The sequence below is a fragment of the Nematolebias whitei genome, chromosome 8, assembly GCF_014905685.2.
Source record: "Nematolebias whitei isolate Nwh7 chromosome 8, NemWhi1, whole genome shotgun sequence".
Taxonomy (NCBI): domain Eukaryota; kingdom Metazoa; phylum Chordata; class Actinopteri; order Cyprinodontiformes; family Rivulidae; genus Nematolebias; species Nematolebias whitei.
Window position 1 is genome coordinate 28,661,027 of NC_056505.1, and position 21,333 is coordinate 28,682,359.

A 21,333-nucleotide genomic window follows, 5' to 3' on the forward strand; every position below is an offset into this window, starting at 1 on the left:
CCATGTGTGTGTGTGTGTGTGTGTGTGTGTGTGTGTGTGTGTGTGTGTGTGTATGTATATGTATATTCTTGTTTCAATAGGTATTTGTATGTTTTACCTTACAAAACAAGTCATATACAACCACAATACCTTGAAACTACCTCCTCATGCTGCTCACCAGCTTGATCACACACTGCTTTGGGATGGTATTCAATTCCTCAACCAGCATGTCACAAGTCAGCCAGTGTGGTTGTGTTGGTCACTTTGGAATGAACAGCACGACCATGCCGCTCCCACAAGTGTTTAATAAGGTTTAGGTGAGGACTGCAGGCAGGCCAATCCACCTTCTCCCCTTCCTAATTCTGGTGGTTAGTCTCTGATAAACCCCACTCTGTTGGAGGGAGCATTGAAATATTGGAGGATAGGGTTTGGTCCCAGACTGGTAAAAAGGATTGCCACTGGTAAGTATATTTTATTTATATAGCACTTTTCACAGACACAGCATCATAAAGTGCTTCACTGAAAACAAAAATAATTAAAACAATTGAAACAATAAATAAAATAAAATTAGGTAATAACCTGTCTAAATAAAGTAGCTCACTGGTGGTGTCAACAAGACACCTGATTGTCAGCAACTGGGGTACCAGTAGCTCAAACAAGAGTCAGCAGCAAGTTAGGCTGTTTTACATTTGCAGATGAGGTTTGATAAGATTATCATGGGCACAACCCACAAACTCAACTCTACCACTTAATCCACAAATGCATTTTTGTAACAAATGTGGCACCATTTAAGGGAAATTAAACAGCTTTCCAACAGGATAAGATTTATTTCCAAGAAGCAATTTTACAACAACAACAACAAAAAAATCAACCAAACATTAATTTCTTTGCTTTTGTGTTTTGTTTATAAAATTACCAATCTTTTTCATGCTTTTACTGCAGAGAGGAAAGAGGATGAAACAGATGATAAGTGGATGGAGAAAGAGAGAGAAAAAGCCAACAAAGAGAGGGAGCAGGAAGAGAGAGGTAAGAGGACCCAGATGTGAACTTTTTTTTTTACAATCTATCTATCTGCACAATCGTGCTGCTAAAGCAGGGAATGTGGCCTGTGACCCATGAGCAAAATCATTTACAGAAAACAGCATTCTAACACGTTCACTGTTTGCAGAAAATGCAGATGTGCTTTTTTTGTGATTCTGTTTTCACTTGATCTAAAAGAACGGAAATCCATCCAGTCAAAACAAAATGTTGAAAGTTCAAAACTGGAACAAAAGCAAAGAGATCAGTGCAGAACGTTGCTTGCATCAAATTAAAGTAATAAAGGAAAATGACAACAAGGCATTATTTAGATGGGGAACATTGTTTCTGTGAGTCAAAGTGAAAATCCTGACATTTGCTCATCACTATTGCCACATGCACGTCTGATGTGTGCAGGAAGTTCTAGCTGATGGTTGAGGAGTTAAGGTCAGAGCAGATGATAAATAACCTTGTCAAGCCTGGGGTCAAAGGGCACGCTCTGTCTCAGTCAGCTCCAAATTGGGTTTCAAGAGAAAATGAGTTTTTCATTAACTTCAAATGAGTTGCCTTTATTTTCATTCGAATAGAAGAAATATTCTCAAATTGGGAAAAATCATAAGCAAAATTTAATGTTGCTGATTATCTCCAGGAGGGAATCTCTGATGTGCAGAAGACTATTTCCTGAAATCAGCACTTTAGTTTTGTTAATTTTCAAGAATAAATAGTTGTCTCTACCTCAGCTCTGAAAAGTGTTTCATCATTGATGAGTCTCACCTCTGATCTATCATCAGCAAATTCACTGAGCTGGCTCATACTGACATTGGCAGTAGAGCTATATGTTTCAGCAGAGAGAAGACTACAGGACTGAGTACACATCCCTGAGGAACCTGTGTTCAGTTTGATGGAAAGTGATGTCTCACAACCAATACTTACAGTCAGTCTGTTGTCTTCATGACAGGAAGTCCAAAACCCAAATTAGGACTCAATAATGAACAGCACAAGTTTCTGTCAACTGAAAATGCCACCTGTAACAATGACCCACATCTCTGCACATATGTCAGTATTTGTCAACTTGTGATTGCATTAATTGAAGATATTTTTTATATCTCAACTTCCAGAAAAACTTCTGGTTGTCATGCTAGCAATATTAAACATGATTATATCAATGTTCCATGCAGTTCAGTGGGTCAGAAAAAACAATAATGATAGTCTTCTTCAATTTTTTAGAGTTAAGATGAACTGGGTTTTACTTGAGCCAATTTACTAAAAACTCTTCAGCACTTCAGATCCTTTTGAGGATTTTTCACAAGTAAAAAATACAAAATATAAAATACTATAAGTAGGTTCCTAGAGCCTTTTTGGGCAGAGAAACAGAAAAAAATTAAAATAAGTTGCTGCAAAATATTTTGCATTAACCTTTTTGTTTTAACCTTTGACAGAAAGAGCCCAGAAACTGAAAGAGGCAGAGGAGAGAGCCAGGAACAGACCACGCATTTTTAAAGAGCCAAAGAGTAAGTCAGCATGTGTTCAAACCTGAAAATTGTGATCAGACTTTGCAAACATGTCATGCTTGTCATTTTCATTTAACTGTGTGTGACTTTGTGTGTGACAGAATGTCCTCCTCTGGGGATGGAGTCCCATAAGATCGAGTCGGACCAGCTTTCAGCCTCCTCCATGTCTCATTATAGGTTTGCACCTCAGAGAGCACGCCTCAACATGCAGGTACAGCAGTCAACATCTACATGTTTAGCTCTCTCAAGTCAATTATTGATGAGCCTGTCACTTCTGTTAGTCTGAGAATCCTAATACAACGGGGTTCATAAATCAGAAACATACATTGCCATGGCCTATCCAAGTTAGTGCACCATCTACCTATAAATGTTATGCTAAAAAATGTCAATTAGCTAGAGGATTTGGGAGCATAACATCTGGCCTCTGTGGTTTTCAGGGTTCTGATGATGAAGACAACATGAAAGGTGGGGCATGGTGTGCAAACTCTGAGGACAGGATTCACTGGTTTGAGATAGATGCTCGCAGGGAGACAGAGTTCACTGGAGTTGTAACTCAAGGGCGAGATTCCTTAAACGAGTAAGAGACAAACAAAGACACAAATGTTTTCTTTTCATTTCCTTTAGTCAACATGACATCCACATGGTGTATTGTTTCAGGAGTGACTATGTGACGTCCTACTTCCTGGCCTTCAGCAACGACAGCAGAGAATGGACCACAATTCATGATGGGTATGCTGACTGGGTGAGTTCACCTTCTTGGAGAATCTTACAAATCCCCCTCTTTTCTCCTGATTTATTGACCTCCACATGACCCCCTTTTTGTCCAGTTGTTTTTTGGAAACAGTGACAAGGACGCTCCTGTCATGAACAGGCTTGCTGAACCTGTGGTGGCACGCTACATTCGAATCATCCCTCAGAGCTGGAACGGCTCTCTCTGTATGAGGCTGGAGGTCCTGGGCTGCCCTCTGACTGGTGAGCTCCTGAACCCACAAAACATTTCCTAAAGGGACTGAAGCATGATCATTACATTTCCCTCTCAGATTCAGGCAATGCTCTATACAGACTAAATGAAGTGAGCCCGGTGGATTACCTGGAGTTTAAACACCACAGCTACTCAGAGATGGTTGAGGTAAGTATCTTCACATGTACTTTAGAAGCCTGCTGAATGTTTGAAATCCACTGACTAACCTTATTCTCCCAAACACTGGTTTTACTTTATTCCACTTTAATTAACACATGTTCTTACAGATTGCTATGTAACATGTAGTGAAGTTACTGTTTCCCTGGTGTTGTCTGTTCAGCTCATGAAGTCAGTGAATGCAGAGTGTCCCAACATCACCAGCGTTTACAGTCTGGGCCGCAGCTCTAAGGGACGGGAAATCATGGCCATGATCATCTCTGGCAACCCCACGGAGCACGAAATAGGTAAAATATGAGCATGAAACAGGCCACATGATCTGTTTTGGTGGTAACCAAATACTGATTTAAATTTGAAGGAGTCTGAAATGCTGCTTAGGTTGAATTATTATTGTTTTAATCCTGATAAAATACCAGATGGACGTCTAGATTGTGCTGACACACAAAAACAATCTTTCTTGGGTGTCTCCTCAGGTGAGCCAGAGTTTCGTTACACAGCAGGTCTCCATGGAAATGAGGCGGTGGGCAGAGAGATGATCCTGCTTCTCATGCAGTACCTGTGCAAAGAGTACAAGGACAGAAACCCCAGAGCGCAGCGCCTGGTTGAGGGGATGCGCATCCACCTGGTGCCTTCACTCAACCCTGACGGACATCAGAGAGCTTTTGAAGTGGTCAGTAGGGGGAGAAAAAAGAAAAGCAACCATGTGCCACATTAACTCCCAAACAAAAAACACCGGAGAAACAAACCGTCCCATGAACCAGTTTATATCAGTGTCCTTGAACCAGTGTTTTCCTCCCTCTCTGCAGGGTTCAGAGCTCAGTAGTTGGACCACCGGACACTTCACAGAGGAGGGCTTTGACATCTACCAGAACTTTCCTGAGCTGAATAATATCTTGTGGGATGCGGAGGATAAGGGCATGGTGCCCAAACTCACCCCCAACCATCACGTGCCCATACCAGAGAACTTTGAGACTAATAGCTCGGTAATGAAATTAGGAAAAGAAAAAAAAATAGTTAGGAGCAATTCATAAGAAAAGTTACAGATTTTCAAATACAAAGGTTTCCCTCCAAAACCCTCCCTTTGTATAAAGCTGTTTTATTAACACATGTACAAACCTTTAGCCTCATCCAGTGTAAACAACATTATCTTCAAAAGTGAAGATAGATTGTGCTTACGCACATTTTCTCCTGTGTTTATATAGTTTTTATCTTTCTGTTTTTGCTCCAGATCGCTACAGAAACCAGAGCCATAATCTCCTGGATGAAAAACCATCCATTTGTGTTGGGTGCAAACTTGCAAGGAGGGGAGGCAATCGTAGCTTATCCTTATGACAACTTACGTCTCAACAAGCCTGCAGAGAGCCAGAAACCACACAGCCGCTGGAAGAGACAGTATGACATTTCCTTCACATTTTTCATGGTTGTTCCCTCTTTTTCTAAAATCCCATTTTTTAGGCTTTTCAGATTTTGTTTTCCTTTTGGATTTTTTTCTTTAACGCTTCTTCATTAGTCATAGTTATGTCAAAAAATACCAACTTAAATAAAATTCTTACTTCCGGGTAGAGATGTGACGTTTGAGAATGATCTGAAACATCGAACGACTCTGTAAAACAAATGATGGGAACGGAGTCAGACATTTGAGAGCCATTCCTTTTTTTTTATAAATTTCCTCCTTAGATGCAGAGACGCCTTGCTTTTGAAGTGATAGTAAAACTAATGGGCAAAGGAGAGAAGCGCAAGAGATTTAGTAGAAAACGACCCTTACATTGTACAAAGTGATGTCACAATTGTTCAAAATTGAATGGCTCTTCATCCTCCTTCTGTCTGAGACATGCTGTAATTCAATTCAAGGTGGTGCACTGGCTGCACTGGTCCAAAGACAAGTTGTCCAAGATCAAAGCCAACCTGGACCCCGCACGTAATCGTAAACAAATTCCAGCTACACTCCTGCATACATTTTGGACTTGTCACAAACTGCGGCCCTTTTGACAATCTATTTTTGACACCTTCTCTGGAATATGTAGAAAAACTGTACACCCATCATCATCTCACTGTTCAGGGTGGTCCCTGTGGATACATTCTTCAACAAGTACAAGAAGGATGTGATTGTTTTTGGCTCTCTTCTGGCCAGGAGGCTCATTTTGTGCAACTGGAAGGACCCACCCAGCATATGTACATTGGATAAGAGAAGTCATGTACTATAGTCATCTGGAAAATATCTGATATACCTTGGAGGGTTCTACAGGAAGGTTCTGGGGCACCTGGCAGCCTTTTCTGTCATTTGCTGAAAACATGTCAATGCCTGCATGGACTGTTTGTGTATGTGATTGATCCAGTGCGGGTGGGATTTTGTTCGGTGTTTTTGTTTTTTTTATGTGCGTTTGTGTTCAAAAACAAAAACTTAATAAAATACTTTGTTTTTAAAAAAATTGAATGGCTCTTTGAAACAAATGAATATACAAGATCTGGTTTCATTCAAAGAGCCATTTATCTATTCTCTATCCAGGTATGAGGAGGAAGAGTTTGATGTGATGGAGTGGGGAAGAGGCCATGAGGAGCCTGAAGAGGACTGGAGAAGTCAAGGATACGCACAGCCAGAGGAGGAGTGGCGAGGCCACGGCTATGACCACGAATCTGATCATGAGGGTTACGAGCATGGTTATGAACACGGCTACAATCAGGGTTATGAACATAGGGAGGAAGAAGAGGATGACAGAGAAAGAAGTGCCGGGTACCAGTACACCGATCCTGAAGATGAGCCTCGGGTCACTCCAGACGAGTCCCTGTTCAGGTGGCTGGCTATCTCCTACGCCTCCACACACCTGACCATGACGCACAACTTTCGTGGGTCATGCCACGGAGACCCGCCTGCAGGAGGGCTCGGTATCATCAACCGGGCCAAGTGGAAGCCAGTCACAGGCAGTGAGTAGAACCCAAATGGGTAACTTTAACATATTGTGCACGCTTTGATCACCCCCTGCTGGAAACATGTGCACTGCAGGTTCTCAGGACAAAGTGTGGTTTTCTCTTCAGGTATGAACGACTTCAGCTACTTGCACACCAACTGCTTGGAGCTGTCTGTGTTCTTGGGCTGCGATAAGTTTCCTCATCAGAGCGAGCTGGCATACGAGTGGGAGAAAAACAGAGAAGCCATGCTCATCTTCATGGAGCAGGTAAGTCACGTTAAAACCAGACTTGTTCTGGCCGCAACATCCTGCCTTGTATCGGACTGGTATTTTAATACTGCTAAACTCATTGTCAACATATAAACATAGCTTGCTTTAAAACCAGTTCTTACATCAAATTACAAATTAACTATTTCTTAAACAATCTTGACATGTACCAAGGTGAAAACAGCTAAAGTTGAAGTCTGCAATTTGTGTCATGGGTAGAGGTTTTTTCTTAAGTCTACTCACTGAAAAAGCAAAATTACAGTTTTTACCAAGAATTAAACCTAAACAGAAGTCTCAGTAACGTGTTTTTGCCATGTTTCCTCTCTTTTCTTTTAGGTGCATCGTGGCATTAGAGGCGTTGTGAAAGATCTGCAGGGGAATCCAATCGCAAATGCCACAATATCTGTGGAGGAGATAAACCACGATGTTACCACAGGTGAACACTCTGCTCCTGTTTATAAGTTACTGTTTTAGTTCAGACACTTTAAACCAAAGCTGTTTGTCTTTTGCTGCTATAGCACCTACAGGAGACTACTGGCGGCTGCTCAATCCAGGGGAGTACCGTGTGACAGCTCGAGCTGAAGGCTTCTCCCCCATGACTAAACTCTGCGCGGTGGGCTACGAGTCCGGAGCAACCGCCTGCAGCTTCAACCTCGCCAAGTCCAACTGGCACCGCATTAAACAGGTAACACCCTTCCTGACCCTCATGAGAACGTGCCGACCTTACAGCAGTTTTTAAGTTTTCGATGCATTTCTTCACAGATCATGGCCCTTCATGGCAACAAGCCAATTAGACTCAGCTACAGTAACAGCCGAACGCACAACCCTTCAGTTGTTAGCAGCAATACACATGTGGGTGGCGGCACCAGTGGGTTTTCTACAAATTCCCGACTTAGTCCTGAGCAGCGAAGGAGGCTCAGGATCATGCGCATCCACCGCCTTCGCCAGCAGAGATTAATGAGGTTAAGATCGACAACAACAATGACAACGACAACAACAACAACAACCACAACCACACCCACAACAACACCAATTCCTACAACGTGGTGGTACGACTCATGGGCTATAGGGGAGGGACAGTCTCCAACACCGGTCCTGGATTACAACTACGAGTACAAGATCGATGACTATTAAACCAAAGAGGCTCGTTTCAGTGAGCAGCTCTGTTGTGTTTTTAAGGTGGTTACAGAATCAAATCTTTACGAGTCTTTGTATGACAAAAGCAGTGAGGATGTACAGAATGACTCCAGTAGAATAAAGTATCTATTACTTAACTCCTGAAATATCTTTTTATAGAAGTTGATCTGTTAAAATAGTGGAAGTTCAGTTTAAAGTTCACCCTCATTTAGTGTTTTTTTTTTTTTTTTTTGAAAAGCCATTTTCTTGATGTAAAAAACAAGTTTATTGTGGACACATTAAAAAAAACAGCTGAATTATTTATACTGGCTTCATCCACGGCAGAAATGTTTTATACAGTACGATACCCGTGGGAAATGCAGGTCACAGTTGAGTCAAAGAGAAAATGTTTCCTCTGGTACAGATGAGGTGCAAATAAAGTTTTTAATACAAAACATGACTCTTTTTAAGCAACTTATTTGCTACTTAGATATCATTGATGTTTTCTGTTTGTAACTGTAGCTTTAGGGAAACACCAAAAGCTCCGTGTAAAGCCGTTTACCAGCTGACTAAAAGCTGGTGAACTGGACAGCATCAATGAAAATGGAGTTGACGACTTGCTGCAAAGCTGATCAGAGGGAGCAAGTCCATAATTTAGTAAGTGACGGTCATCTCACTTTCCTCATCTTCATCAGCGGAGAAGGCCGAGAAGCAAACTGGTTCACATTGTAGTGTGGATAAATTGACCAGACATGCTGTCTGAGTGCTGCTGAACGCTGGAATAGTAACCAAAAGGACTTCCTGACCATCAGGACCTGGCAGAAGACAAAAACATAACACAGGTGCATCTCATAAAATTAGAATATCATGAAAAAGTTCAAATTTTCTTGTCAGTCATTTCAGAAAATGAAACTTATATTATTGATCATTGATTTATTTATTTTCATTTTGATGAGGATGGCTTACAAATAATGACAAAAATAAAAAAATTCAGTTTCTGATCAAATGAGAATATTCCACAGACAGTTTCTGGTATCTTTGTGAGTGTGGGCAGGAGCCAAGTCCTGCTGGAAAATGAAATCAGCATCTCCATAAAGCTCGTCAGCAGAAGGAAGCATGAAGTTTTCTAAAATGTCCTGCTGCGCTGACTGTGGACTTCAGAAAACACAGTGAACCAACACCAGCAGAGGACACGGACCCCAAACCATCACTGACTGTGGAAACTCTGGACTTCAAGCAACGTGGATTCTGTTCCTCTCCACTTTTCCTCCAGACTATGGGACTTGATTTACAAATGATGTGCAAAGTTTACTTTAATCTTAAAAGAAGACATTGGACCACTGAGCAACAGTCCAGTTCTTTGTCTCCTCTGCATTTAAGACACTTCTGATGTTGTCTCTGGTTCAGGAGTGGCTGGACTTTAAGAATAAAACGTATGTAGCTCATGTTTAGGAGTTAATCAGCTGATCAGGGTGTGACACGAGGAGTTTACAATATTGAACCTCTTCACAATATTCTCACTTTCTGAGATACTGAATTTTGGTTTTTCATCATCTATAAGCCATAATCAACAAAATGATAAGGAAAGGCTTGAAATATTTCACTCTGTGTGTAATGGCAACTTTTCTGTGGGGGGGGTACCGCAGGGGTTCATCCTCGGCCCTCTTCTCTTTTCTTTATACCTGGTGCTGTTTTCCGTAAACACAACATACCCTTTCATTTCTATGCGGATGACTCAAATTTACTTCCCCCTAAGGCACAGTGGTACACGTTCTACTCAACCTCTTCTTGACTGCCTGGCTGACATCAGGGACTGGATGCCTTTAAATTTCTTAAGCTTTAATGAGAAGACGTCTGAAGTCATGTTGTTCCCTCCTAATGGCACAATCAAGAACCACGGTATCGACTTCTCCTCTCTAGCACCGTTAAACAAAGAGTCACAAAGCTGGGCGTGACAATGGACCCTTACATGAAACTTAACATTCAAGTAAACATGATTGTTAAAACCTGTTTTTTCCAGCTGAGGCGACTGTCTAACTGAAGCCCATACTGTCCAAAAATAACCTGGAGACAGTGATACACACATTCATAACATCTAGGCTCTGCAATCCGCTTCTGTTTGGAATCAGTCAGACCTCCACTGCACGACTACAACTTGTCCAAAATTCTGCAGTCCAATTTTTAACTGGTACAGGCCATAGGGAGCACATTACACCAGTTTTGGCCTCACTGCACTGGCTACTAGTTCACCTTCAAATTCAGTTCAAAGTACTCCCGTATGTTTTTAAATCACGGAACAGTTCTGCACCCTCTTATCTTACTGATCTTCTGCAGCCATATGTCCCACGGCGCTCTCTGAGGTCAGCAGCTCGGATGCTTTTTTCAGTTCCAGGAAACCATCATAAGCTCAGAGGTGACAGGGCTTTCTCTGTTGCAGGCCCAAGACTGTGGAATGACACCACTGCTTGTCAGGCATGCCCCTTGTCTCACTGTTTTTAAGTCTTGCTTAAAAGCACTTTTATTTCCTGGATTTTAACACTGTGATCTGTTTTGAACCCGTCTGTATTTTACAGTGTTCGCCATTTAGTTATTAACTTCTGCTATTTGTATCTATATTTTATTTCACTTTATTTTTTGTTTTGCTGTGTGCTTTGCTAGTTTGTTTTCTGCTGTACAGCACTTTGGTTGGCCTTGTTGCCGTTTTAAGTGCTCTAAAAATAAAGTGGTATGGTATGATAATGAATTTATATAATTTAGGAGTTTCACTTTCTGAAATGACTGAAAGAATAGAAGATTTTTTTTAGGATATTCCAGCTTTCTGAGATGCACCTTTTATTCTGACATTTTTGTGATTATGTGCACCACGTTTTCTAACGTGGATTGTCCCACACACATCTCACTGACCTTTGATGAGCTTGGAGTCAAAAGCTGGGGCATTGCCACTGAAGTAAACATGGGGACAATCTTCCAAGATGAAAGGATCTTTTTGATAAAACGGGTAGCAACCTGAAATAAACAAAAAGTCAGAAATGACCCAACACTGCCTTTAGAACCACAAGTAGCCTTGTTTACTTGATACTCCACCAACCTAGAGTATCAGGTGCTGTGGGGGCCAGGTGTCTGAGCCGAAGTGTTTCCTCCAATATCTCCAGGTGACTGTCCATGCTGCTGTAACTCTGAATGTCGCAGACATTCTGGCCTGAAGTGCCCAAGAACCTTTGCAGAAAGAAACTAAATCTGTGTCCTGAACAACTTCACTCCAGATTAAATGTCTGACACCTGATCACCTACCTAACTCCATCGATGGTGGCCTCATATGGATTGGAGGCCAGCTGTAGTGTGGGGTACACAGAGGACATGGGAAACATACATCTGTGGAGGGGCTGCTGAGGGAGCGTGTAGTTGGTGGGGTCATACTGCCCCGGCATTACATCCACCGGCACCGAAGCCTTAAGAAAAGCAGGAGAAAACATGCAGCTTCACACAAAATTGAAATAAGAAAAACAGTCTTAAAATAAATAAACCAAGTTATTTTCTTAACACATCTACATTTTTCCCCCATTTATTTTATCTCACATCTCATCTGGGTGGAAAACCTGTAAAGTTGGTCATTGTATGGTTACTTCATTTTGCTAAGATTTCATTAGAGTGAAATGTTTTCTTTTAATTACACACACGTACACGATAACTTGAACCAAGGTTCTCAGGAAGCAGATGTACGTTGTCGCCATGGCAAACCTTACTTTACATATATTCATCAATATTTAACAGTTTTGTTGGGTTTTTAATTTTTATGTTTAAGACAAATATATATATCCGTTATTGCTTCCTAACACAGCACTGACACTTGGTTCCTCCCACAAGGCAACTTAAATATCTAAATTTTTTTGTAATTAAAGTTTTTTATTGATTTTCAGAACATATAATTTTTTAAAACAAAGCATAACTTGTAAAAAACGAAGATAAAGAATAAACATAAAGGATGGTGCACCCCACCCTATTTCCCACTCCCAGGGTAACAGTACATTACAGATTACAGTGACGATATAAAAAAGGGAAAGCATTTCTGTACTTAATTGGGATAATTCAAGAATTCACAAAATCAGGAAAATAAAAATAAATAAGACAAAACAGTATAATTTTATGTCACATAAAGGTCTTGCATAACTATTTTTAGTGAGTCTCAAAAACAGTCCCAATCTGTGTCCCTGCTTCCTTTTAGGTTACTGAGGCTGCGTCTACCATCGATTTAATCCAATCATTGAACTCAGGGTGCTTCGTAGGACTGAGGGTTGCAACTCTAAATGTGGGGACAATGACAGGCAATGGTAGAGAGCTGGCTGACATGATGCAGAGAAGGAAAAATGTTAGAAATACAGCTGCCAGGAAAAAGACAAAGAGGAGATATATGGATGCAGTTAGAGAGGACATGTAGTTGGAGTGAAGACAGAGGATGCAGAGGACAGAGATGGAAGAGGATGACTCGCTGCAGAGACCCCCTGAAGAGGGAAAAGCTGAAAGAAGAAGATTGAACTCTGGGCGCTTTGTGGTCTTCCAATGTTTTAAGATGATCCTGGATGCAGTCACAAGGCCGACCATAATAAATGAAAGGACTCCTTTGGAGATGTCTGGCATTTGAGATCTGTCTCCCAGTAAACACAGTTCTGGGGTCTGAGGGACTTCTGAGTCAACCAGGTGCCCAAAACCTCTCAAACCTTAGTCCAAAAAGATGCAGCCAGAGAACATTCTCAAAAACAGTGTAAATATGTCCCCACCTCGTTTTTAACATTTCCAACACAAATTGCCTGTCTTTAGTTTCATTCTGTGCAGTCTGGTAGGAGTACGATAATATCTATGTAACACCTTGTACTATATGAATTTATTTCTGGCCTCCGTCACATATTTACCACTCTCCAATAAGACATCCAGCCATTTTTCATTTGTGTACTCTTTTCTCAAATCTCTTTACCAAATAAGTTTGATATTTAATGACTCGCCACTCAAACTATAATTTAACAGTTTATCAAACAGAAGTCGTGTGGCGATCACACGGCATCCTAATGGAAATCTAAAATCTTGTTTTCTACAGTGTCTTTAATTTTGTAGGTCACGCGGTGTCTCATATGTAAATATTTCCAAGAATTTGCTTTGCCTTCCAATCCAAATGTACGAGTTAAGTCCCCATACATAAATTGTCCATCTTTAATACAGATCACCAATGGTGCGTATGCCACGCGAATGCCACTGCCCCAAAACACAGGTGCTTTACTGATACATATAGCAGGATTATTCCAAAGAGACGCATATGTCTGTACCTGATGTGGAAGCATTAACATTTTATGTACCTTTGACCAAACCTCACAGGAGTGAATAAGAACTGGATTTGTTATGTCAATCTTTTGAGACAGTGTTTGGAACAGTGAAAAAATATCAGTTTCAATGCATAAATATCTAATTTTTGAATATCCCAGTTATCAAAAGGCAGTCTATTGTGACACATACTGCAATAAGAATACATTTATACACAGCAGCAGACTCACCACCAGCTGAAGCAGCAGCTCATCAAGCAATCGAATGGCTTCCACACTGCCAGCCTGGGTCTTCTTTGTGAGGTACTTGGCCTGTAAAAAGAAAGAAAAAAAATTGGATAAATGTTTAAAGCAAACTAGTTTAAGATGTTTACTTCTAAAAAAATATACAATAATCCCAAGTATATGTTGTCTTGCCACCTTTGTTGATGTGTCCTTGTCCTGGGTGCTTTGGCTTAGCAGATTTCCAGCCAGTAGAACCCTGGAAATTGTTGCTGCCCCACTCTGCTCTCCCGTGTCACCCAGCTGCCCTGTTACCATGTCGACCAACAGCTGTAGCGCCAACATGCTGTCAGCGTTACTACTGCCGAGACCGAGGCCCGAGGCCAGCAGCACAAACCTGAGCAGACAGAGCAGTTAGAGGCAGCCATCACCAAATGGCTGGGACTGTGTGTGTGTGAGTTTACCTGTTAGAGCTGAGTGCAGGCCTTGGTGTCTGTGGAGGGAGATCTGCCGTGCAAAAGTCCTCAACCGTGAACTTGCCATCATTCTTTTCAGCTCCAAATATTGCAACAACACTACCTGAGATAACAAGAAGCAAATAAAATCACAACCAGGACACACGTTCACAGCTGATTGTGGTGTCCTGAATAATACTGACCCGTGACGCACTTGTCTCTGTCAATTTTACCCTCGAGCTTTATCCTCTGTAGCTCATCCTCCAGAATCAGCTCATCTGCTTCATTAATGTATTTGGCTCGTGCAGGCTGAGGCAGGAGGTTGTGCTATAGACAGATGGAAAATGTTTTAAATCACAAACATAAGAGCAGCTGATTTAATGTTAAAATGGGTGCAGGGTGGCCACCGACCTCCTCACTGATTTCTCTGAGGATAGAAGGCTGCAAGTCCATACGTTTGAACAAAGTTCCCACAATGCAACACTGCTCTCCTGTCTCCAGATCACACAGCTTCTTGATAGACACACCTGATCCTGATATAGACATAAATAATACATCAGAAAAGTCCTTAAAGTATAAATGAGATGTCTCGGAGTGTCTGGTGTTGTTACCCCACTTCTGCTGCGCTCTCTCTGATAGCAGGGGCCTCATCTGCATGAGTCTAGCTGCGTAAATGTGAGCATACTGACGATTGAAGCTCCGCTCCCCAACAGCGTAGCGTTCCGAGCAGGGTTTGTAGACCGGGATCTCTCTCTCAAACACCGGCCCCTGGTCCTCAGAGGCCGGGGGGCAGAGCAGAGAGGAGCCGTCCTTCTGGGCACTCAGGTCGGAGAACATGACTGCCCTTACAAAAAGCAGAAACAAGCTGCTTGTTATTAAAAATGTAAAACACAGATCGCCATGCCTGCCGGGACCTAGTTAGCATACTGCGTTAGCATAGCTGTGACAAAGGAAGCGACATTACCTTAAATAAAATAAAGCCTGACAACAGTTTAATCCGTATTAAGTCCGGTTTTGAGCTCTATTTGCAGATTTTTTTCTTCCGGAACAAGTATCGACAACAATTCCCGCGTAAACACTCAATGACGTCACTATCTCGTGAGACACATCAGTATTCTCGCGAGAGTAGACCAAAAACCCTGCCAATGAAAAGAAAGAAGCATGCTCAATAATCCAGGTATACAATCCAACAATTTTCAGTCAGGTCATCAATTCAATTCAGTTTTTTATATATTATATATATTTTATATATATAAATTAAAATAAATAAATAAATAAATAAAATAAAAATAATAATTAAAAAAAAAAAAATAAAAAAAATAAAAAATAAATATATATATATATTGATTTGTATTTATTTATATATATATATATATATATATATACACTGTAGCTCCACTCACACAGACTTTAAGAACATGTCTGGGCTTCATTTTCTGCATGTAAACGCACGTAGCCTTCTGAGAAAACTTGATGCCTTGAAAATTCTGGTCAGTTCTTCTGGGGCAGATGTAATCTTCATCTCTGAAACCTGGCTCAACAAATCTGTACTCAATAATGACCTGGCAATCAATGGATCACATCTACCGCTGTGATCGTCAAAAAAAAAAAAGGGGGGGGGGGGGGTCACTGTTTACATCAGAGATTCTTTGGTTGCTAGTCTTGTGTCTTCTAAAACAATTCCAACCCAAATTGATGCCTTAGCTGTAAACATCACCTTGAATGGAGGCCAGATATTATCTGTAGTCTGTTGTTACCGTCCACCCTCAGCAACACCTGAGGCTCTGTCCTTTCTGATGGAATTTCTTGGTAATTTAAAATTCAAAGAGATCCTTTTGGCAGGAGATCTCAACATTGACTGGAATAAGTGAACCCCCCATCTGTGATAATTTCAAGGAATGTTGCCTGTCTCTCAATCTTACCCAATTGATCAACTCTCCCACTAGATTAAACAAAAACCGTCCTGAAAAATCCACCATCTTAGACCTGTTTCTAACTAATATGCCTCACAAATTCCCTGGTACAGGTGTATTTGCCAATATTTTGAGTGATCATTGTGTGACAGCAGCTTTGAGAGATATTAAACTTCCACCTTCTAAGCCCAGATTAATTCAAAAAAGGATCTGAAACATTTTTGTGAACAGTCATTCCTCTGGGATCTGTCTGACTTTGACTGGCATCGTATTCTATTAATTGATGACGTGAACTCCGCTTGGAACTATTTCCATAATAGTTTCATTTATTTTGTGAACAAACATGCTCCTTTTCGTCAGTTCAGAATAATGGGACGAGACAGCCCCTGGTTTACTCCAGAGCTAGCTGACCTCCTGCACAGGAGAGATCATCTTTGGGCCACAGCGAGAAAATCTGACTCAGACACTGATTGGTTGAGTTTTTGACAGATGAGGAATAAATGTACAACTGCTGTCAAAGCGGCAAAACGCAACTATTTCTTATCTCAGACCTCCAAAAATCTAAATGACCCCAACAGATTCTGGAAAACCATCAAATCTCTCTCAGGCACCCACCCAATCATCTGACCTCCCAGCACAACTTCTCGTTAACTCTGTTCCTGTGTCAAATAAGCACGAGATCCTGAACTGTTTCAACAAACATTTTGTTGCTTCTAGTTCTTTATTTGACACAGTCACTAATGGAAAATCAGCCATTTCACTTAATAACCAAACTTCTACAAATCAAATCCCTCCTACAAGTCAATCCTCAGTTAATCACTCCTTATCTTTTTCTCCATTCTCAGTCAGTGAGGTTAATGAACTGTTAAAAGGTCTTGATCCTAAAAAATCTGCAGGACCAGATTAACTTCCACCTTACTTCTTAAGGCTGGCTGCTCATATCATCACAGTCCCTGTGACCCACATCTTTAATCTCTCCATAAGACAAAACTCCATCCCAGGCACTTGGAAAACAGCCTTTGTTCTTCCTTTGCTGAAGGGAGGAGACCCCACCTCACTGAACAACTATCGACCAATCTCTAAACTCTGCATTTTAGCCAAGGTTCTAGAAAAACTGATAAACTCTCAAATCAAAAATTACCTGGACTCATTTAACATCTTATCTCCACATCAATCTGGTTTCAGGAAACAACACAGCACAACCACTGCTTCACTGAAGGTTCTTAATGACGTTGTTGAAGCACTGGATGCTAAGGATTATTGTGCTGCACTTTTCTTAGACCTGTCTAAAGCTTTTGATACTGTGGATCAGAACATCTTGTGTCATAAGCTCTCAGAAATTGGTTTCTCAGAACACACCATTGGTTGGTTCTCTAACTATCTTTCAGACCGGAGGCAATGTGTTCAACATAATGGTACTTCCTCCAGTTATTTAACAATCAACAATGGTGTACCACAAGGCTCAGTCTTAGGACCCACCCTCTTTACAATCTACATACAGAACGTAGGTAAAAACATCCCTGATGCATCCATACATTTCTATGCTGATGATACAGTTGTTTATTGTCGAGCTAAAACTGTTGCTAAGGCTTTCCAGCTTTTGAAAGCTGCATTCAACTACATCCAGACAGATTTGTTCTGCCTCAAACTTGTCCTAAATGCCGACAAAACCAAAGGGATGCTTTTTTCAAATAGGAAGTTGGTCCCAGCAGTTCTTCCTCCGATTTTATCCTCAAATGGTGTCCCCATTGAGTTTGTTGATTCCTATAAATATTTGGGTATCTTGGTCAACTCACATCTCTCTTTTAAGCTCCATGTGGAAAACTTGGTAAAGAAACTGAAAGTTAAACTGGGTTTCTTTTTCAGAAACAGATCCTGTCTAACCCTGAATGCTAGGAAACGCCTTGTATCTGTGACTTTCCTTCCCTCCATTGATTACGGTGACATTATTTACATTAACACTTCTATAAGGACCCTGCAGATGTTGGATGCTGTCTATCATGGTGCACTAAGATTCATACGTGGCTGTGATTACCGTACCCACCACTGCACCCTGTATTCACTGGTTAACTGGATTTCATTAACTTCACGCAGACTCTCTCACTGGTACATTTTCATCTTTAAATCACTTCTTGGTCTGCTGCCTTCATACATCTCCTCCTACATGTCTCTACGTGAGTGCAGCTACGGCGTGAGCTCTCAGGACATTATTACCTGCAGTGTTCCCTCAGTGAGGACTGAACTAGGCAAAAGGGCCTTCTCCTACTCTGCTCCTGTTTCCTGGAATACCTTACAAAAACAAGTGAAGCTCTCGACCTTGACCTCTCTAAGTGGCTTTAAGAACCTGTTGGACTCTTGGCAGGGACCAATGCAGACATGTTCCTGTTTTTAGTTTTATACATTCGCCTTAGAATCTAGCTGTTTTTTTTTTTGTTACCTTTTTCTTTTAGCCATCCTATTTGTTAAAAAAAAAACAAAAAAAAAAAACTGCAGTAAGACTTTTATAATTGTTTATTTTTGTTGCTGTTGTCCATTGTTGTCATCTTTCTTTGTTAAAATCAGGTCTCTCTTGTAAATGAGTCCTCGAGGCTCAATGGGATTACCTGTCTAAATAAAGGTTGAATGAATATAGAGCCAACTCACAACAGAAGTAATTTCAGGGTACTGAAACACTGATATACATAAAAAGTAAGTTAACACTATTTATCTGAAAAGACAAAAATGTGTGGTTTTTTTTATTAATTCAACCTTTATTTAAACAGGTTAGTCCCATTCAGTCACGAGGACTCATTTACAAGAGACCTGAATTATAACAGAGTGATGACAACAGTGGACAACAATGACAACGATAGACAATCAAAAATGATGCATATATTTTTTTCTTACAACTGAAAACAAAATGATAAAGGGATAATTAAAAGGAAACGTAGTTAAAAAACAGCTAGATTACGAGGCGGTGTAGAATACTAAAAACAGGAACATGTCTGCATTGGTTCTCGCCAGGATCTTAACAGATATTTAAAGCCACTTACAGAGGTCAAGGTCGAGAGCTTCAAATCTTTCTGCAAGATATTCCAGGAAACAGGAGCGGAGTAGGAGAAGAACCTTTTGCCTAGTTCAGTCCTCACTGAGGGGACACTGCATGTAATAATGTCCTGAGAGTGCACACTGTAGCTCCACTCACACAGAGACATGTAGGAGGAGATGTATGAAGGCAGTAGACCAAGAAGTGATTCAAAAATGAAAATGTGCCAGTAAGAAAGTCTGCGTGAAGTTAAGGATGTCCAGTTAACCAGCGAATACAGGGTGCAGTGATGGGTACGATAGTTACAGCCAGTTATGAATCTTAGCGCACCATGATAGACAGCATCCAACATCTGCAGACTGCAGAATGCTTGTAGAGGCGTTCATGTAAATAATGTCACCGTAGTCAATGGAGGGAAGGAAAGTCGCAGTTAGAATCAGAAGAAGAATCAGAATAAACTTTATTGGCATTGCACCGAGATATAACGGGAATATGTACGTACAGTTGTCCGAAGATGGGCGGAGTGCACCAAGCTGCGGCTAAAAATAATTAGCGCGGCCTTCTTATTCTTATTCAGAATAATATTTTGCTTGGTTAAGAAAAGGAAAGAAAACACGAGGAGAGACGGTATAAAAAAAAGATCTCTCACACCGTGTCCTAGACAGGGCACAATTTGAGGCATCAAAAAAACCTACCACAGCAAAGCAACATAAACAGACGTTATACATTTATATATAGATGGTGAAAACATTGAATTTTTAAGGGAAAGTCGTAGCATAGTCCAGAGCCCCCCGCCCCCCAGCCATTGTCCAGATAAGAGGTGATGTTCATCTTCAGCTCAGATGAGGTTCTGTAACATGTCCACGGCCTTGGGGAAGGGAGGGGTGAGGAAACAGTCAAAGCATCTTTGTTGTTTTCAAAACATTCCAGGAGGAGTTGAGAGAAGTCCGGCATCAAGGCCACAGTTTGGGTCAGGCAGAACTCGTGAATTGTTGTTTCTGCCTTTAAAGTCTTGCTGTACATATTCTCTGATGGAAACTCCAAAACAGCCGAATTGATCCTTTACTCCAAAAGTCGAGCTCACAGCTTCTCCAGATTATTCCCACCATTCATGAGTGCTGCCAGGGAGATCACAGTCCTGAAAACAGCTGCTCCAATTCCCTGTTTTTTTTTTTTTCCTGTTTGAAAAAAGCATCCCTTTGGTTTTGTCGGCATTTAGGACAAGTTTGAGATAGAACAAATCTGACTGGATGATGTCGAAAGCGAATTGCAAAAGCTGGAAAGCCAGTAAGTGTTTTAGCTCGGCAGTAAACAACTGTGTCATCATCGTAGAAGTGTGCATCAGGGATGCTCTGACCTACGTTACCTATGTAGATTGTAAAGAGGGTGGGTCCTAAGACTGAGCCTTGCGGTACACCATTGTTAACTGTTAAATAACTGAAGGAAATACCATTATTGTACCTATATTATTGATTTCTTTGTTGAAATCAGGTCTCTCTTGTAAATGAGTCCTCGAGGCTCAATGGGATTTACCTGTATAAATAAAGGTTGATTGATATATTGAACACATTGCCTCCGATCTGAAAGATAGTTGTAGAACCAAACAATGGTATGATCTGAGAAACCAATTTCTGAGAGATTATGACACAACAATAATAATAATAAATAATAATAATGTATATGTATTGTCATCATTGTATGTTCCCATCAAATCAAAATTACTCCAGGGAATGCTAAAAAAATGAGCACAGATATATGAAAATATTTGATGAGTTAGCTGAATAGTAAAATACTTTATTCAACAAGCTAAATAAAAATTAAATAAAAACATTTAACCCATGTTCACATATTACTAAAATGGAACTAATTAATTATGTGGACCTGAGGAAAAATCACTATTAGAATATTAACTCACTAATGTGTTTGGTGATGGTTTTGTTTTTAACTGTTTTTTTGGATCTCAGACTCTCGAGACTTAGGTTATTTTAAAATTTGTTTGTTTATTGTATCTGTCACTTTTAGAATATGCAAACACTGAACCACGTAAATGTTTAAAGCTATTCAATCTTTTTAAAGTTTGGTTTCCAAGGAGCAAGACTTTGTTTATTTTTGAAGATTATAATTGTTTCAGCCAAATTTCTTTGGGATTTCATGTATTTCAAAGATTTCCTTTGGACTTTTGCTCCTTATTCTTCTCTTTTTTTCATTTACCCTTTATTTATATAGGTAGTCTCATTGAGCCACGAGAACTCATTTTTCAAGAGAGACCTGTTTAGGGAGCAGATGGTGGGGGTTAATGGCCTTGCTCAGGGGCCCAGAGTGGGGCGAATGAGGGTGGAGGGAGGTGTGGATGTTTCACCTTTTCCACCCACATTTTGATGTTGACGGTACCGGGAGGTGAACCTGCGACTTTCCGATCACAAGCCCATCTTCTAAACTCTGCTCCTTCTCATTTTTTAAAACGCCCAGTACCTG

The 21,333-nt window shown here is 40.7% G+C and overlaps 2 protein-coding genes across 2 annotated transcripts in view; one reads left to right on the forward strand and one right to left on the reverse strand.

Moving 5' to 3' along the window:
* Nucleotides 1-8,153, forward strand: part of aebp1b (AE binding protein 1b) — a 19,174-nt gene extending 11,021 nt beyond the window's left edge. The window contains exons 8-23 of the mRNA XM_037681157.1: nt 922-1,005; nt 2,436-2,507; nt 2,609-2,718; nt 2,945-3,084; nt 3,165-3,249; nt 3,335-3,479; nt 3,548-3,636; nt 3,809-3,932; nt 4,119-4,315; nt 4,452-4,628; nt 4,874-5,037; nt 6,152-6,567; nt 6,679-6,818; nt 7,155-7,254; nt 7,337-7,503; nt 7,581-8,153. Coding sequence (XP_037537085.1) covers nt 922-1,005; nt 2,436-2,507; nt 2,609-2,718; nt 2,945-3,084; nt 3,165-3,249; nt 3,335-3,479; nt 3,548-3,636; nt 3,809-3,932; nt 4,119-4,315; nt 4,452-4,628; nt 4,874-5,037; nt 6,152-6,567; nt 6,679-6,818; nt 7,155-7,254; nt 7,337-7,503; nt 7,581-7,952 — 2,582 coding nt within the window. The 3' untranslated portion in view covers nt 7,953-8,153. The remainder of the gene's footprint in view (nt 1-921; nt 1,006-2,435; nt 2,508-2,608; nt 2,719-2,944; nt 3,085-3,164; nt 3,250-3,334; nt 3,480-3,547; nt 3,637-3,808; nt 3,933-4,118; nt 4,316-4,451; nt 4,629-4,873; nt 5,038-6,151; nt 6,568-6,678; nt 6,819-7,154; nt 7,255-7,336; nt 7,504-7,580) is intronic.
* Nucleotides 8,154-8,588: 435 nt separating this feature from the next.
* Nucleotides 8,589-14,757, reverse strand: pold2 (polymerase (DNA directed), delta 2, regulatory subunit). Its single transcript, XM_037681143.1, has 10 exons — nt 14,532-14,757; nt 14,332-14,453; nt 14,124-14,247; nt 13,930-14,044; nt 13,664-13,862; nt 13,475-13,555; nt 11,226-11,383; nt 11,023-11,150; nt 10,839-10,940; nt 8,589-8,749 (listed from the first exon to the last, which is right to left on the reverse strand). The coding sequence occupies exons 1-10, from the start codon at nt 14,755-14,757 to the stop codon at nt 8,589-8,591; spliced, it is 1,416 nt and encodes a 471-aa protein (XP_037537071.1).
* Nucleotides 14,758-21,333: the final 6,576 nt, after the last annotated feature.